General features: G+C 36.4%; 1 protein-coding gene across 4 annotated transcripts in view; it reads right to left on the minus strand.

Annotated features, from left to right (window-relative positions):
- LOC106078388 (protocadherin-23-like) overlaps nucleotides 1-17,804 on the minus strand; it is a 62,398-nt gene that overhangs the window by 37,586 nt on the left and 7,008 nt on the right. The window contains exons 3-4 of one of the 4 annotated variants that reach the window (XM_056022095.1): nucleotides 13,124-13,189; nucleotides 1,456-1,649 (exon numbers count right to left, since the gene is read on the minus strand). In XM_056022095.1, coding sequence (XP_055878070.1) covers nucleotides 1,456-1,649; nucleotides 13,124-13,189 — 260 coding nt within the window. Of the gene's footprint in view, nucleotides 1-1,455; nucleotides 1,650-2,823; nucleotides 2,947-12,794; nucleotides 13,099-13,123; nucleotides 13,193-17,804 lie in introns of those variants that run through there. The other 3 variants (XM_056022098.1, XM_056022097.1, XM_056022096.1) reach the window with 3 other exon arrangements.

A 17,804-nucleotide genomic window follows, 5' to 3' on the forward strand; every position in this document is an offset into this window, starting at 1 on the left:
AGCGCGCTCCATTGTTCTCGGCCGACGGTCTTATGTAAACAAACCGTCATGGTCGCTGACCACCGCCCATTCCCCCCCCCCTTTTTTTCTTCCAACCTATGTACATTTTTATATTATTATTTCCCCTTTTTTTGTATATTTTTATACTGCTACTATCAGCCATCTATTTTTCCATATCCCATTTGTCATCATCTCCCCATTGTGCTCTAAAGCAATTTTACCAATCTGACGAATGCACCTCAGTCGAGGGCATCGAAAAGATGCATGAGAGACATGTCCTAACTTGTCTTTATTTATCCGCAGCCTCCCTCAGGTGTCTGCCTATGTGCTTAGTGCTATTCAGCACTGTATTTGCTATCGAGAATCGCCTATTGCCTTTGTGCTTAGTGCTATTCAGCACTGCACTTGCCTATTTATCGGATCACTCACCTGCCTATTTATTTGGCATTGTCTGCCTAGTCAATTGCCTATTTGATATTGAGTATCACCTCCCGCCTACGTGGATCTACTCAACTCTACTATTTGGCGCTATCGGCCTTGCCCGCCTATTCGACAGCCCACCTGTCAACTTATTAGGTGCGACGTCTCTATAGACCCAGATCTGTGCGAGACGTCATAGCTACGCCAAACCCTCTGCAACTCTCTGGACAAACCCTCTGCAACTCACTGGACTTATCCTGTCAACTACGCTGCCCACGGCAGATCAGCTCTGCCCGCAGTACACTTGTGCCCACGGTAGCCGGCCACCCGCCCAGAACTTTGGATTGAGACTCCACAAGAACTGAATCACCGGCGTCCCTCTACCCGCTAGAGCGCCATCTCCAGCTGCAGAAGCCAGGATCACAGCCAGCTGCGACATCAACAGGACAACCAGCTAAGTTCAGAAGACAAAGTGACATACTCTCTTATTTAGTGCAAGAGTGATGATCAAAATTAACATCAATTAGAGATAGATGCAAACCCTCCTCCCCTTTTATTCTTATATGTAAATATTTATGTAAATAAATATTCTTCATTTTTAACTTTGTATCTTTCTTTCATTGCTTGTCTCGTTGCGTGCCTGCTCCCGATTTATATGCTGACGGGTTGGTGTGTGAAAAATAATCATCCCCTACACATTAAACGCGCCAAACACACGTCACTTTCCCCAACCTGTCACAACTGTCATGGGATGTATTTTGTTCAATTTGAAAGAGGAAAAAAAATACCATCGACAACATAACAAAAAAACAACAACAACAAACAAATAAAAACAGTTTGGTTTGTTGTTTCTTTAAAATTCTTTGAAGTTTGATAAATAAAAGTATTTTATTGCAACAAGAGTATATCGTTATAAAATGATCGAATATAGCCTTAAATTATGTAGAAAGATGTATTATCAAACATTTACTATTGTCTATCTAGCCAGAGTATTTATTCTTATTAAGTAAAACTATATATCGTTGTCAAGCTTACCGTTAAATGAAAAATATTCTCCACATCAATAGTTTGATTTAGACGTACTTGCCAATAAGTATTACTCGAATTAACACTAGAAATTTGAAAATAACGTGGAAGACTGAACTTGGATGCAGGCATTTGTGAATCAAGTAGCACCAATGACCACACAGTTTTAGAAGGTGACGTGTCCATCACAAATATAATGTGACCTGGAAACAGAGATGATGTTTGGTAACATTATATGTACAGGTGACCAGTAAAATCCTGTTAAAATCTGGAGCTCAGTACTTAATAGATTTGGGCTGTTTGAACTGTACAAAACTAGAACAAATGGAAGTGTGTGTTTTTGATTTAATTTTCCATTAAATAACTTTAACTTTACGTTTCTCACTCTGTTGGGCAGCCTAACAACGAGGAAGGGGGGGGGGGGGGGAGGGGGGGAAAGAGGAAAAAAAAAACGCTTTATTTTCATTGTAGTTATATATCCATGCTTAAATATTAACCAAACTAAATGACACTTTTTCACAAATTAAACTATTTGAAGTAAGGGACGTTGGAAAATTTAGCCCAATACCATCAGCAACTAGATTGACTCAAAACTTTGTAAAGAAGAAAGTTCAAAGCAAGATTCTTCACGTCTTGAATATGTCAGAACCATACGAGTTTTTCCCGCCTGTCGATATTGACGACTTATTTAAACGTAATTAGATCCTCCACACGACGTATTATTGAACACAAAGATGATACTACGAGGTTCACGTTCATTACAAATGTGCTCTAATTACCCTGAATGTCACTTGAATATTAATATTGGCCAGTGCTCCCTCCTTCTTTATAAAACTTAAATCTGCTTTAACATGGCCAGCCCCAATCCTTTTTCAACATTCGTTTGGACATGTCTTTTTCTTGTGTGAGCTGTGTAGGTAATAACAACTTTGACACCGTCCGCTCGATGTACCAACGTCACTATCCACTAAGCCAGGATTGGGAAAGGGCAAGAGAAAGGCTTAGATTGACTCTTAAGGTGTTGTCAAAGATTTGCTTCTAACTGCTTTGTTCAGATTCCACTGACCAAGCATAGCCTGCATTATAAAGAATTTGAACACGTCAGTCAGATAAGGGAAGCAAATGTTTAGTTTTTACTTCTGGCATGTAAATCAAAGAGCTTTGAAGGAATACGTTAAGTCATAGTGTTAGCGGCAAAGTAGAAAATCCGGCATTTTATAGAATTCTGATTCTTTTAGGCAAAGTAAGAAATAAAATTCTATGGAACAATATTATCAATGACTAAGTCAGACAGGTAATTGAGAATTCTAGCATTGAGATTTGTAGATTATGAAACCTTTGAATCTCGACAATGAATCAGAATGACTATAAACCTACCGGGATTGACGTTAACAAACATAAAGGTAGTCGTCATTTTGATCTCAATACAGTCAGTTCTTTATATTATTCTAGCTTAGTGAAGTAAATCATTTATAATCTCTTCTTATAAACAATATGCTTGTGACAAGTCAAAAACTCGCTGTCAGAGTCACTCAAATTTATCACAGCATTAATTATTATTTTTCATTATTTATTTATTTTATTTTAATTATTTCCCCATCCTACCCCTAAATTATTCACCCGCCACACCTTTTCCGCTCCAGGCTAGACTTAGTTGACCACATTGGAGATAGTTAAGGCGTGTCCTTTCACTTATCTCCCCTTGACCGGGGCAAAGATACGCACAGACTTGGATCTTATCGGCAGGATGTCTGACAGCCGCAGTGGACACCACCTTGTGTGGAATGCAAGTCACCCCTCCCCCCCCCCCTTTCTCCTATGTCTCTCTTTGATCTAGGAGACCACGAGGACAAACACGCCCATTGACCTCCCAATGCGCGAATCCCCTCTCTTGTCGGACTTCACCCACGTGTAAGATAACTCTTAGCCTAGGACATTTCCTGTTTCCGCTCGCATTTTCCAGGCCTTTGTATATAAGGTAAATTAAATCAGGTCAGACTCTCTTTCACTTCTCATTCGAGCTGAGCTATCGAGTCTGGACTACTTCATACATTCTTTCTCCTAGAGGAATACCTGGTGGTAAGCCGAACTTAATCACAAGTTCCATCTTAATTACTTTTGTGCTATTTCCACTGGATATTATCATGTGTATTTTATTATTTCACTTATATTTAATTAGTGCATTGTGTATTTCTCACTGGCGTAAGTAGAGAACATAGACATGTCCTATGTATGTATTTATGAATTGCATTAATCTATTAATGCTACGTTGCTCAATTGATCGTTGATGCAACCATGTATATATTTGTACATCTTATTTTCTTTGTCTCGGCTGACAACCGTGATAATTTTACTAGCGCACTAATACTGCGTCTAGAAAGGAGTTATGAATTATCTCCCCTTTACTCATTTTACTCTAATGAGAGTTGCGCCGCTTGAACGGACACCCTCTCCATTCAAGCGCGCCCCATTGTTCTCGACCCACGGTCATATGTAAACAAATCGTCTGGGTCGCTGACCACCGCCCATCCCCCCCCCTCTCTTTCTCTATCCACCTGTGTTGTTTATTTCAGATTATTATTTCCCCTTCTATGTACATTTTTGTATTAGTATTTCCCCTTTTATGTACATTTATATAATGCTACTATCCGCCATCTATTTTCCAAATCCCATTTGTCATCATCTCCTCATTGTGCTCTAAAGCAATTTCACCAATCTGACGAATGCACCTCAGTCGAGGGCATCGATAAGATGTATGAGAGACATGTCCTAACTTGTCTTTATTTATCCGCAGCCTCCCTCAGGTGTCTGCCTATTGCCTACTTACCTGCCTATTTAGGTGCTTAGTGCTATTCAGCACTGTATTTGTTTGATATCAAGAATCACCTACTATCTATGCGCTGAGTGCTATTCAGCACTGCACCAGCCCACTGACCTGCCTATTTATTTGCTATCGAGAATCACCTATTTATGTGCTTAACGCTATTCAGCACTGCACTTTCCTACTGAGATCTGCCTATTTATCGGACTATTCATCTGCCTATTTATTTATTGGATCAACGATCTATTTACCTGCCTATTTATGTGTTGAGTGCTATTCAGCACTGCATTTTCCTACTGAGATCTGCCTATTTATCGGACTATTCATCTGCCTATTTATTTATTGGATCAACGATCTATTTACCTGCCTATGTATGTGCTTAGTGCTATTCGGCACTGCACTTGCCTACTGAGATCTACTCAACTCTACCACTTGGCGCTATCGGCGTTGCCCGCCTATTCGACAGTCCACCTGTCAAGCTATTAGGTGCGACGTCCCTATAGATTCAGATCTGTGTGAGACGTCATAGCTACGCCAACCCTCTGCAATTCACTGGACATATCCTGTCAACTACGCTGCCCACGGTAGATCAGCTCTGCCCGCAGTAACCTTGTGCCCACGGTAGCCGGCCACCCGCCCTACTGTGCCCACTACAGATATTAGATTTTGGGGATTGAGACTCCACAAGAACTATATCACCGGCGTCCCTCTATCCGCTAGAGCGCCACCTCCAGCTGCAGAACCTCAAGCCAGGACACAGCTAGCTGCGACATCAACAGGACAACCAGCTAAGTCAGAGGACAAAGTGACATACTCTCTTATTAAATGCAAGAGTGATGATTAAAGCTAGTATTATTTAGAGATAGAAGCAAACCCTCCCCCTTTTTATTCTTATATGTATATTTAGTAAATAAATATTCTTCATTTTTAACTTTTGTATCTTTCTTTCATTGCTTGTCTCGTTGCGTGTCTGCTCCCGATTCATATGCTGATAGGTTGGTGTGTGATAGCTTTAAAAATAATCATCCCCTAGACATAAAACGCGCCAAACACACATCACATTTCCCCACCTGTCACAATGCTTAGAAATGACCTACAAAGAAAAATAATATTTCTATGACTTTCCAACTGGATTTAGCCACTAACCAATATTAAATAATTTATATTCACAATAATTAAACTAAATACATATACTCAACTAGTCAACTAGCTGATACCCGTACCGATACGTGAGTTTTGGCGCGAGATGTTTTGACGCAGTGGACGTTTTGGCGCGAGATATTCTGACTATAATTAAGAAACGTAGCTTTTACAACAACTTTTATTCCACTTAAGAATGTTTGTAAGAGTTCTTTCCCCATTCACCGAATTGGTTTTTTTTTTTAAAAAAAAAGGTTTTGATTATTTCATAAAAATAATAACAAGTCAGTGTCTTTACCTGAGACCATGGTAATGACATGCTCTCCCCCCCCCCCGCCCCAAATTATATTCGAACTCTACCAAGCGCACAGGATTGCATCCTTTGCTTTCTATTTCCAAAAGACATTTTAAAAAAGTATTGCCATTAGTTTAATGTCCGTAAAAGCTACAAAACTTTTAAAAGATAACTTTATTTACACACAAAATTTTTTTGGATAAAGTGATGTGGCTGACACATCTTCACTTGACGCAGATAAAGGGAAACAACTAAAAACAAAACCAACACCGACCATACTTTAAATATAAAGCTGGAGATACCAGACAATAATTAATTTACCATTTTTTGTGTAACCCAAAAATTGCATTAATTTTTTTTTCATTGCTTCACTTTGTTTTTTTTTTGTAAATTAGCGTAATTACTTAAACAGTTCTGAAATAAAAATGTTCCACTTAATACAAAAACCATGCACAAGAAGGCAATGATATGAAAGACAAACACGCACATACACATGCAATAAATGATACATCCCATTCATTGATTAATGGACATAGTGTGAACTTTGGAAGGCTGCTTGGTCATGTGGACTCAACATACCCGGGTTCTTCCCCCACAATCTCCCGCCATTATGTGAGGGGTTTGTGTTAGGATGTTATAATCATTAATTCTGAGGGAACATTTGAAACATGTAAAATCTACAAAGTATGAAAGGTCAGATTTCTACCTGGGTCCATGGTAGTAACACGCCTTTCCCCACCCTCGTAAACTCTAAGTGAGGTGTGCAAACGCACAGGATGACATTCATCAGTTTTTGCTTTTTTTGTTTTAGTTGAAGGTACTAGTTTGAGTTTTGAGTTTAGGCACATCGGCACAATTTAGGCCATGTCGTGCCTGTAATCCTTTAAGGATCACTCTCCCTTTACATAACAGCTACTAGAAATTAAACAAATCATTTTCGCTTTCACTTAAAATTACTTATTTTTTTCTAGCATTGTTTTCTTTGATTTGGACAATATTCATACCCACACTCACAGGATAATTAATGTGATTTAACAATGCTTACACAACAAACTTAAATACCAAAACTAATGGATACAAATATCTCTTGTTCTATACATGACAAATATGTTAGACAAACACACATACAAAACATTGGTATGTATCAGTTTTAGGTGAATACTAGAATGGTTATAAACTATGGGATCAAAATAGTTCGAGCTAAACTGTCCCCTGTGCCGAAACGTCCCGTTTCCAACCCATGCTACGCTAAAAATGAATTAGTTAGTATGTATGTTTATTTTGCGCGGAGCACTCTGAAACCCATCAATAAAAGTGTCCGAATTAAAACACTTCCCCATCCCAACACAGATTATTTTCTAGCCCTGAAACTCTATGTCCTTTTTTTTCTCTTTCATCCCGCACCCCCCTATCATAGAGTATGCACAAACATTTCTTAGGCCTATCATTGGTAGCCTTCCATCTCCCTGCACTATAATGCCTCCCACATATACACACAATAGTTTCAAATGAAACGCCCCCCTAACCCTACTGTGCCCACTACAGATATTAGATTTTGGGGATTGAGACTCCACAAGAACTATATCACCGGCGTCCCTCTATCCGCTAGAGCGCCACCTCCAGCTGCAGAACCTCAAGCCAGGACACAGCTAGCTGCGACATCAACAGGACAACCAGCTAAGTCAGAGGACAAAGTGACATACTCTCTTATTAAATGCAAGAGTGATGATTAAAGCTAGTATTATTTAGAGATAGAAGCAAACCCTCCCCCTTTTTATTCTTATATGTATATTTAGTAAATAAATATTCTTCATTTTTAACTTTTGTATCTTTCTTTCATTGCTTGTCTCGTTGCGTGTCTGCTCCCGATTCATATGCTGATAGGTTGGTGTGTGATAGCTTTAAAAATAATCATCCCCTAGACATAAAACGCGCCAAACACACATCACATTTCCCCACCTGTCACAATGCTTAGAAATGACCTACAAAGAAAAATAATATTTCTATGACTTTCCAACTGGATTTAGCCACTAACCAATATTAAATAATTTATATTCACAATAATTAAACTAAATACATATACTCAACTAGTCAACTAGCTGATACCCGTACCGATACGTGAGTTTTGGCGCGAGATGTTTTGACGCAGTGGACGTTTTGGCGCGAGATATTCTGACTATAATTAAGAAACGTAGCTTTTACAACAACTTTTATTCCACTTAAGAATGTTTGTAAGAGTTCTTTCCCCATTCACCGAATTGGTTTTTTTTTTTAAAAAAAAAGGTTTTGATTATTTCATAAAAATAATAACAAGTCAGTGTCTTTACCTGAGACCATGGTAATGACATGCTCTCCCCCCCCCCCCCCGCCCCAAATTATATTCGAACTCTACCAAGCGCACAGGATTGCATCCTTTGCTTTCTATTTCCAAAAGACATTTTAAAAAAGTATTGCCATTAGTTTAATGTCCGTAAAAGCTACAAAACTTTTAAAAGATAACTTTATTTACACACAAAATTTTTTTGGATAAAGTGATGTGGCTGACACATCTTCACTTGACGCAGATAAAGGGAAACAACTAAAAACAAAACCAACACCGACCATACTTTAAATATAAAGCTGGAGATACCAGACAATAATTAATTTACCATTTTTTGTGTAACCCAAAAATTGCATTAATTTTTTTTTCATTGCTTCACTTTGTTTTTTTTTTTGTAAATTAGCGTAATTACTTAAACAGTTCTGAAATAAAAATGTTCCACTTAATACAAAAACCATGCACAAGAAGGCAATGATATGAAAGACAAACACGCACATACACATGCAATAAATGATACATCCCATTCATTGATTAATGGACATAGTGTGAACTTTGGAAGGCTGCTTGGTCATGTGGACTCAACATACCCGGGTTCTTCCCCCACAATCTCCCGCCATTATGTGAGGGGTTTGTGTTAGGATGTTATAATCATTAATTCTGAGGGAACATTTGAAACATGTAAAATCTACAAAGTATGAAAGGTCAGATTTCTACCTGGGTCCATGGTAGTAACACGCCTTTCCCCACCCTCGTAAACTCTAAGTGAGGTGTGCAAACGCACAGGATGACATTCATCAGTTTTTGCTTTTTTTGTTTTAGTTGAAGGTACTAGTTTGAGTTTTGAGTTTAGGCACATCGGCACAATTTAGGCCATGTCGTGCCTGTAATCCTTTAAGGATCACTCTCCCTTTACATAACAGCTACTAGAAATTAAACAAATCATTTTCGCTTTCACTTAAAATTACTTATTTTTTTCTAGCATTGTTTTCTTTGATTTGGACAATATTCATACCCACACTCACAGGATAATTAATGTGATTTAACAATGCTTACACAACAAACTTAAATACCAAAAGTAATGGATACAAATATCTCTTGTTCTATACATGACAAATATGTTAGACAAACACACATACAAAACATTGGTATGTATCAGTTTTAGGTGAATACTAGAATGGTTATAAACTATGGGATCAAAATAGTTCGAGCTAAACTGTCCCCTGTGCCGAAACGTCCCGTTTCCAACCCATGCTACGCTAAAAATGAATTAGTTAGTATGTATGTTTATTTTGCGCGGAGCACTCTGAAACCCATCAATAAAAGTGTCCGAATTAAAACACTTCCCCATCCCAACACAGATTATTTTCTAGCCCTGAAACTCTATGTCCTTTTTTTTCTCTTTCATCCCGCACCCCCCTATCATAGAGTATGCACAAACATTTCTTAGGCCTATCATTGGTAGCCTTCCATCTCCCTGCACTATAATGCCTCCCACATATACACACAATAGTTTCAAATGAAACGCCCCCCCCCTTCCCCGTGGATTAGTTTGAAAGAAGAAATATTTCACTATTCTCAACTAAGTCCACTCTTTGGATATTTATTTTTAGTTTTTCAGTCATAGATATAGTAGTTTATTTATTTCGGACATTACATGAATTCGGACATTCGATGTTTTCGTGGTCATTAAATAATTATTTTAATATTTATTATAAAACTAGCGCGCTGTATAATGTGCTTGTCCATTTTCCAATGATTCTGACACAATTTCCTTCCATTTAGCTATCTTTTTATGTACGAAAAACGAATTTCAAATTTGTTAGTCAGGTTGTTGTTTTTTCCTATGTTACCTGGATGACTTTACCTCTTCCTAGGGTTAAGACTATTTTTTTTTTTTTGATTGGCTAAGTCTATACTAATGAGCCCAGCAATTTTTATTCTGTTTTTGGAGCTGTTTTATTTGATTCATAAGCCAAGTTGTCTAATTCCATACAAAAAAAAAATTAATAGGGTGTCCGAATTAAATTACGATTTTCTAACAAAATTTATTTCGGACAGCCAGTTTTGGACATCAATAAAAATGATCTTATATTATATTTGTTCGTTTGTTGTTGTTTTTTTAATAGAGAATAAATGGGCAAATGTTTGGAGTGAGCTTGGTACATTGAATGAAGTTAAATGCTTAGATCTAGCTAGACTTACTAGATAGATCTAGATTTATATAGAGAGAATATAGAGGATTCAGTTAGGCAAGAATGGCTATCCTAACATGTACTATACTACAAAAGATCATCTGTATTAGAAATTTATTAAATTAATAAACAAAAAAAGCACAAACATTCAACACACATCTAATCATGCAAACATAAAATAAATCTAAAAGTCGGTGCAGCAGTCACTATCCCAGTGACCTAATTTTGGTAGAATAAGTGTGTTTATATTTTTATTTTTTGTGTTCGTATTTATGCATAATCTGGAAACATCTTAATGATTTCATGTGAGGGGCTATGCCTGTGGATCTTAAAATTTAGTTAATGTAAATATAGAATTAAAATCTGAATTTATTGATGCCTAAATATTAGTGATGGGCAAGAGTTAACTAAAAAGTTGCAAACTTTTAGTTTAACTAAAAAAAAAATTAGTTAAGGCCAAAGTTTAATTTAAAAAAAAAGTCTAGTTAAAATCCTTGTTTAATTATTATTTTTTAGTTACAAACTAAAAAGTTTAATTACAAAGCTTACAAACTTTTTTAACATACATACCAATAAATATTTATATCTATGTAATTTGGTGAATATATATAATGAACAATAGAGAGGAGAATAAACTAGAGGGTGCACAGGTCACTAGAAAGCCTTTTGACCTTTACTCTATAATGGTAGCTATTCCCGCCAATTCAAGGTATTTGAAAGGCGAGAAAAATAAACGTGTTCATTATATTTCTAGCAAGTTTCGCTGCTTGATAAATCCTGATAATTCCTTGCTTCTATTGATCTACATTTTGTTGCTTTTTTTTTTTATTAAACACCAGTGTGTTCCTGTATAGCTGCAGGCAAAGAATTTTGCTTTACTATAGATCTAAAAGAAATGTCGACCCTTTTTTATTTTAAAATTTTTACTAGATAGATCTAGAGTTAAAGTCTAGTGACGTCTAGTGACAGTCTAGTCTATTAGTATTAGTCTATTACTACTATTAGATCTATAGTCATAATAGTCTATATTTAATTATTTTAGTCTCTTAGTCTTAAGTAGAGTCTAACTCTTAGTAGTCTTAGTCTTAGATCTAGATGTAAATTTAAAATTATAAGTCAATAATATTAAATATAGTATTATAGATCTATTAATTAAAATCTATATTACTTTACTTTATTAGACTAGATCTATTAGTTTAGAGATTCTACTATTCTAGAATTAGAGTCTAGATCTAGATATATCTAGATTACTTATTATACTAAGACCTAAGATGCATAGATGATAGATCTATAATGACTGTAATACTAATAATAGTCGTCACTATACTAGATCTAATACTAAATTAACTAAATGTACACTAGATCTACATCTACTTCTATTATAATTATACTTATATCTACTATCTAGAGCTATTAGTAGATCTAGATCTAGTATTATCTACTAGAGTATATAGATCTAAATACCCATGTCTAGTTATAATCATAATTATTATAATCTAAGATCTCTAGATCTAGAGTTACTAAGATATATACTAGACTTTAGATTTTAGATCTACATCTAGTAGTAGTAGTAGTAGTAGTAACTAGTATTTCTTAGATTATTTTTAGATTAAAATATTAATTATTTGATCTAGGTCTAGTAGATAGATCTAATTCTAGATCCAGATTATATTTCTGATCATTTCGTTTGTAGAAGATATTAGATCCAGAATATTCTAGAATCTAGAGTTAGTTAGAGAGTCAACATGCAGTTTTATCATTTCTTCTAAAGGTAACTTATATTAGAACTTGGACAATTAGGCTACTTCTAATTTCTTTCTATCTAATTTCTTTTTATCTTTTTATAATAGTATCATTCTAGTGATTCTATTAAGATCTACAAAAAATATATCTCATAAAGACATTTAAATCTTGTTTCATGTGCACAAATAAATGTTTATTACATTTTGCTAAAGAGATTGGTTGTGCTTTATATTTTTCATGTTTGGCTGTTTCGTCCTTAAAAAAGGTCAAAATAGTTAGTAAAAGTTTAACTAAAGTTTCTTAGTTTAGTTTAACTAATTTTTTCAATTTGTGATTAACTAAAAGTTTAATTACTTTTTTTTTAGTTCAAACTTGGTTTTAGTTTAACTAAAAAAAATTAGTTAGTTCCCATCACTACTAAATACAGAGACTGTCCGAAATAAATTATGGTGTCAGGAATCAAATAATGTGGGTCAAATTTGTCCGAATTAAATGAAAACACACGGCCTCTTTGACCTTAAATATAATAACAAATATAGGTTAGGAGTACAAATATAAGTAGTTATCCTTATTCTCCCTTAACTAAAGAAGATTTTGATACGTCATTTTCTTTTCTATGTCGAACCATTGTAAAATAATTCGCTGTCAAAGTAAAACTTTCCAATTTGGGCCTATAGGTGTCGAATAGCATAAACTACTCTAGATCTAGAGAGGCACTCTAACAAATATCTACACCTAGAGAATTACATGACAAATCTAGAGTCTAGATCTGTGAAGAAATAATAATTACAAAATTGAACGAAAGAAAGTAACGAAACAAAAGTTGATTCTACTTGCCTAAAGGAAGGAATTATTGTTATTGTACTTAGACATTAAATTGTCGGCTTTCATATGTAGGCTATAGTTGATCGAAATCGTGAATAAAAAATCATTTTTGGTAAATTTAACCGCTGCGGTATCGATCTTGAAAATGGCATAATTGTCATAAATTAAGAAAGAACAGGCTACATTTTCGTATTTTATCGTCCACAGCAAGTGGGAGAATGTGTGATTATTATTGTGAGCAAATGAATGAATGGTCAAGACCAAGAATTCTTTACAGTAAATGAAAAAATGAAGTGTTATGTTAAATCTAAGTGCAATCCTGATGGATTCTAAAGTCCCACCTGCCTGGTAAGTCTCCAACACTTCCACTTCATTGGCTGGTATCGGTTCCTGGCACATTTGAAGAGCTGTGTGAATACAAAATCTTGAATATAATTAAGACAAGAAAAATCCTATACTCTTAAGCGAGCAATTCTTGTATGTATGTATGTATATATATTTATATTTATATATATATATAAATTTTATTTCGAAAACGGCTCTAACGATTTTCTTTAAAATTTCAAGGTATGTGCATATTAGTAAGAAAAAAATTCTCAACTCATTGGCCACATCGGGAAAACTCGAGGTCGACCGTTATATCAGTTTGAAAATGCCTCATTATCGAAAAATTAATTTTGGCTAGAATGTTTTATGAATGAAAATTTTCCATGACGTAAACGGGAAAAACGCTGTTTACGTCACTAGGCTTACCGCAGTATACTAAAATATTTCTTTGCAAACAAGAACGAGTTTTAAAGGATCAATAGACCTAATTAAACATTTGCGCACCATCTTACTGTAGATTGATTTATTATAGAACTATGAAAGAAAAGTAATGAAATTAAATGTGCCGATATATGATTAGTTATTGTGTTTTAAGTGCTAAATAAGTTGTTTACACTTTAATTGTGTAGAGCGGTGTAGATACCTTTTACTTTGTTGTTTATTTTGCTGGTGACCTCCAGCTGTCTCGTTCTGAGGTTGCATGCAACCATGTGCCTTGCATAACCATTGTCAAACAGTGGTCGATTAAGATTTTCTTTTCGCGTCTGCCTCTGTTCTCGGCAGCAGATTTTCTTTGGTCTCAAATGTGTATCCGGGGCTTTGAATAGAGGTAATTCTTTAAGTCCGTCAGTTACGCTGGACAGAGCGGTATCCTGTATGGAAGACGAATCTCAGACGAACGCATGCCAAAGGCAGTCTTTTTTTGGTGAGCTAAAAAAGTGGACGACGTAATACCGAAACGCTTAAAAGACACAGCTTAGGCGCCAACTTGCTTTAACTGAAATAGAACAGCTGAAGGTCACCTAAATAAGTTGTTTACACTTTAATTGTGTAGAGCGGTGTAGATACCTTTTACTTTGTTGTTTATTTTGCTGGTGACCTCCAGCTGTCTCGTTCTGAGGTTGCATGCAACCATGTGCTCTCTTCTATGTCAGCTAAGTCAAGTTTGCGCCATAAGCTGGTCTTTTAAGGGTTTCGGTGTTACGTCGACCACTTTTTAGCTCACCAAAAAATCCTGCCTTTGGCATGCGTTCGTCTGAGATTCGTCTCCCATACAGGATACTGCTCTGTCCAGCGTAACTGTCGGACTTAAAGAATTCCCTCTATACAAAGGCCGCGGATACACATTTGAGACCAAAAGAAAATTTGCTGCCGAGGACAGACGCAGACGCTAAAAGAAAATCTTAATCGAGCATCGCGGACAATGGTTATGCTTGCCCTGGATGTGGCAAGATATGTAGGTCACAGCTGCAATCCTCATTAATTTTCGGACTCTAAGACAAGCCTTATTATTATTATTATTTTGCTGGTGAATTATTACCATGTGTTCATGCTTCAGTGTCTACCTCTCCTGTACCAAAACAAAGGAAATGGTCATAACACAACTTCTCTACGCCTTACTTGCTCACACTAAACATGATATCCATCTAGCGGTCAACGAGTTTGCGTACACTGCAGCCTCTTTTGATTTAACTATAAACCTCGGTAAAAAGCTTGGAGTTAGGGCCAGGAGAGATCTGAATGGATGGATGTGTAAAAGCAGGCCATAGCACCACTAGGATGGATGGATGGCAAAAGCCGGTATGAACTTCCTATAGTCCGACAGTCAGGCTGGGCAGGGCACGTAACCCGTATGGGTAACGAGCATATTGTTTGGCGTAACAGAGGTGCCCCACGGAAACGTTTCTTTAGAAAACTAATGCCATGATTTAAGTCTAATAAGAAAAAATGCGCCATTTTACTTTGTCACTAAGTGCATGTTTTACCCTATAACGTAGAGAAGTTACACTGCAAAGACTTTCTTCCAAGCCAATAATAGTAAGCCTACAATAGTTTTACGCAAAAGATGGATTGTAAAACTATAAGACGGACGTGAGCTGTAGTTTGTCTAGACTGTAGGAGGACTTAAAAGACTTTAAATTTAATCGACATGTACAATTAGCCCTACAATTAGAACTAACAGAACACTAAAACAACTCTTCAGATTAGTAGTCTTTATCCGATCGTTCATTTTCGTAATTACAAGAATATTCCCAAAATGACTTCGGGTATATAACCTTCCGAAATTATTTAACAGAGCGAGGTTCGGCCACCTGGTACAAAAATATTCTCAAAATGACTTCGGGTATATATCCTTCCTTAACAAATTATTCATCCGAGCGAGGCTCGGTCACCTGATATTATTTTTTAAAATCCTATACTCTTAAGCGAGCAATTCTTGTATGTATGTATGTATGTATATATATTTATATATATATAAATTTTATTTCGAAAACGGCTCTAACGATTTTCTTTAAAAGTTCACGGTATGTGCATAATAGTGAGAAAAAAATTCTCAACTCATTGGCCACATCGGGAAAACTCGAGGTCGACCGTTATATCGGTTTGAAAATGCCTCATTATCGAAAAATTAATTTTGGCTAGAATGTTTTATGAATGAAAATTTTCCGTGACGTGAACGGGAAAAACGCTGCCTACGTCACTAGGCTTACCGCAGTACACTAAAATATTTCTTTGCAAACAAGAACGAGTTCTCAAGGATCAATAGACCTAATTAAACATTTGCACACCATCTTACTGTAGATTGATTTATTATAGAACTATGAAAGAGAAGTAATGAAATTAAATGTGCCAATGTACGATTAGTTATTGTGTTTTGAAGGCTTTATAAATTGATAACATTTGAATTGCCTAGAGCGGTGTAGATACCTTGTACTTTGTTGTTTATTTTGCTGGTGACCTTCAGCTGTTCTATTTCAGCTAAAGCAAGTTGGCGCCTAAACTGGTCTTTTAAGCGTTTCGGTATTACGTCGTCCACTTTTTTAGCTCACCAAAAAAAGACTTTGGCATGTGTTCGTCTGAGATTCGTCTTCCATACAGGATACCGCTCTGTCCAGCGTAACTGACGGACTTAAAGAATTACCTCTATTCAAAGCCCCGGATACACATTTGAGACCAAAGAAAATCTTAGAACAGAGGCAGACGCGAAAAGAAAATCTTAATCGACCACTGTTTGACAATGGTTATGCTTGCCCTGGATGTGGCAAAATTTGTAGGTCACAGCAGGGGCTGCGTAGCCACGGGAAATACTGCAATCCTCATTAATCTTAGGAATCGAAGACAAGCCTTATTATTATTTTTTTTGCTGTTGAATTATTACCATAAGTTCGTGCTTTGTGTCTACTGTCCCGTACCAAAACAAAGGAAATGGTCATAACACAGCTTCTCTACGCCTTACGTGCTCACACTGAACATGATATCTAGCCAGCGGCCAACGAGTTTGCGTACGCTGCAGCCTCTTTTTATTTAACTATACACCTCGGTAAAAAGCTTGGGGTTAGGGCTTGGAGATGGAAGGCCCAGTTGAGATCTGAATGGAGGGATGTGTATAAGCAGGCCATATCCCTCCACGGGCTGTAGCACCACTGGGATGGATGGATGGTATGAACTTCTTATAGTCCAACCGTCAGGCTGGGCAGGGCACGTATCCCGTATGGGTAACGAGCATATTGTTTGGCGTAACAGAGGTGTCCCATGGAAACGTTTCTTTAGAAAACTAATGCAATGATTTAAGTCTATTAAGAAAAAAATGCGCCATTTTACTTTGTCACAAAGTGCCTGTTTTACCCTATAACGTAGAGATTTGCGTCACTTGATGTTTCGTACTAAAGCCATAATGAATATACTAATTCCATAATTAAATGTCTGAACGCAACCATCTAAGAAGTTACAAACTGCAAAGAATTTCTTCTAAGCCAGTAATAGTAGACCTACAATAGTTTTACACAAAAAATGGATTGTAAAACTATAAGACGGATGTGAGCTGTGGTTTGTCTAGACTATAGAAGGACTTAAGAGACTTTATATTTAATCGCCATGTATAATTACATTTAGAACTAACAGAACACTAAATGTAACTCTTCAGATTAGTAGTATTTATATGATCGTTCATTTTCGTAATTACAAAAATATTCCCAAAATGACTTAGGAAATTATTTAACCGAGCTAGGATCGGTCATCCAGGTACTATTTAAAAGAAATACAATTCCTCCTATATTCAATTTATACAGCGATTATTTTCTCCTTACCCTAGCGGAACAAAAAATCCTGGCTAAGCGAATGTGTAAATCTACTAGACAGTCTAGACTTGATACTATTCTTATGATGGGCCTTTAGAAGTAGACTTAGACGACGGTGCGCATAATGTTCCTGTGCATTAACGAATATGTGGAAATACCCGAAGACGTATGGTCTGTTCAAGATAATTATTTTCGGTTCCCGGTCACTTCATCCCCGGTCACTTCATCCCCCGTCATTTCATCCCCGGTCACTTCATCCCCGGTCATTTCATCCCCTGGTCATTTCATCCCCTGGTCACTTCATCCCCCGGTCACTTCATCCCCCGGTCATTTCATCCCCAATTAAATATTTTATATATAAATATGATTATGTAGAATGCTTTCTTTTTACATTTTA

Source organism: Biomphalaria glabrata, chromosome 2 (assembly GCF_947242115.1).
Source record: "Biomphalaria glabrata chromosome 2, xgBioGlab47.1, whole genome shotgun sequence".
Classification (NCBI taxonomy): Eukaryota; Metazoa; Mollusca; class Gastropoda; family Planorbidae; genus Biomphalaria; species Biomphalaria glabrata.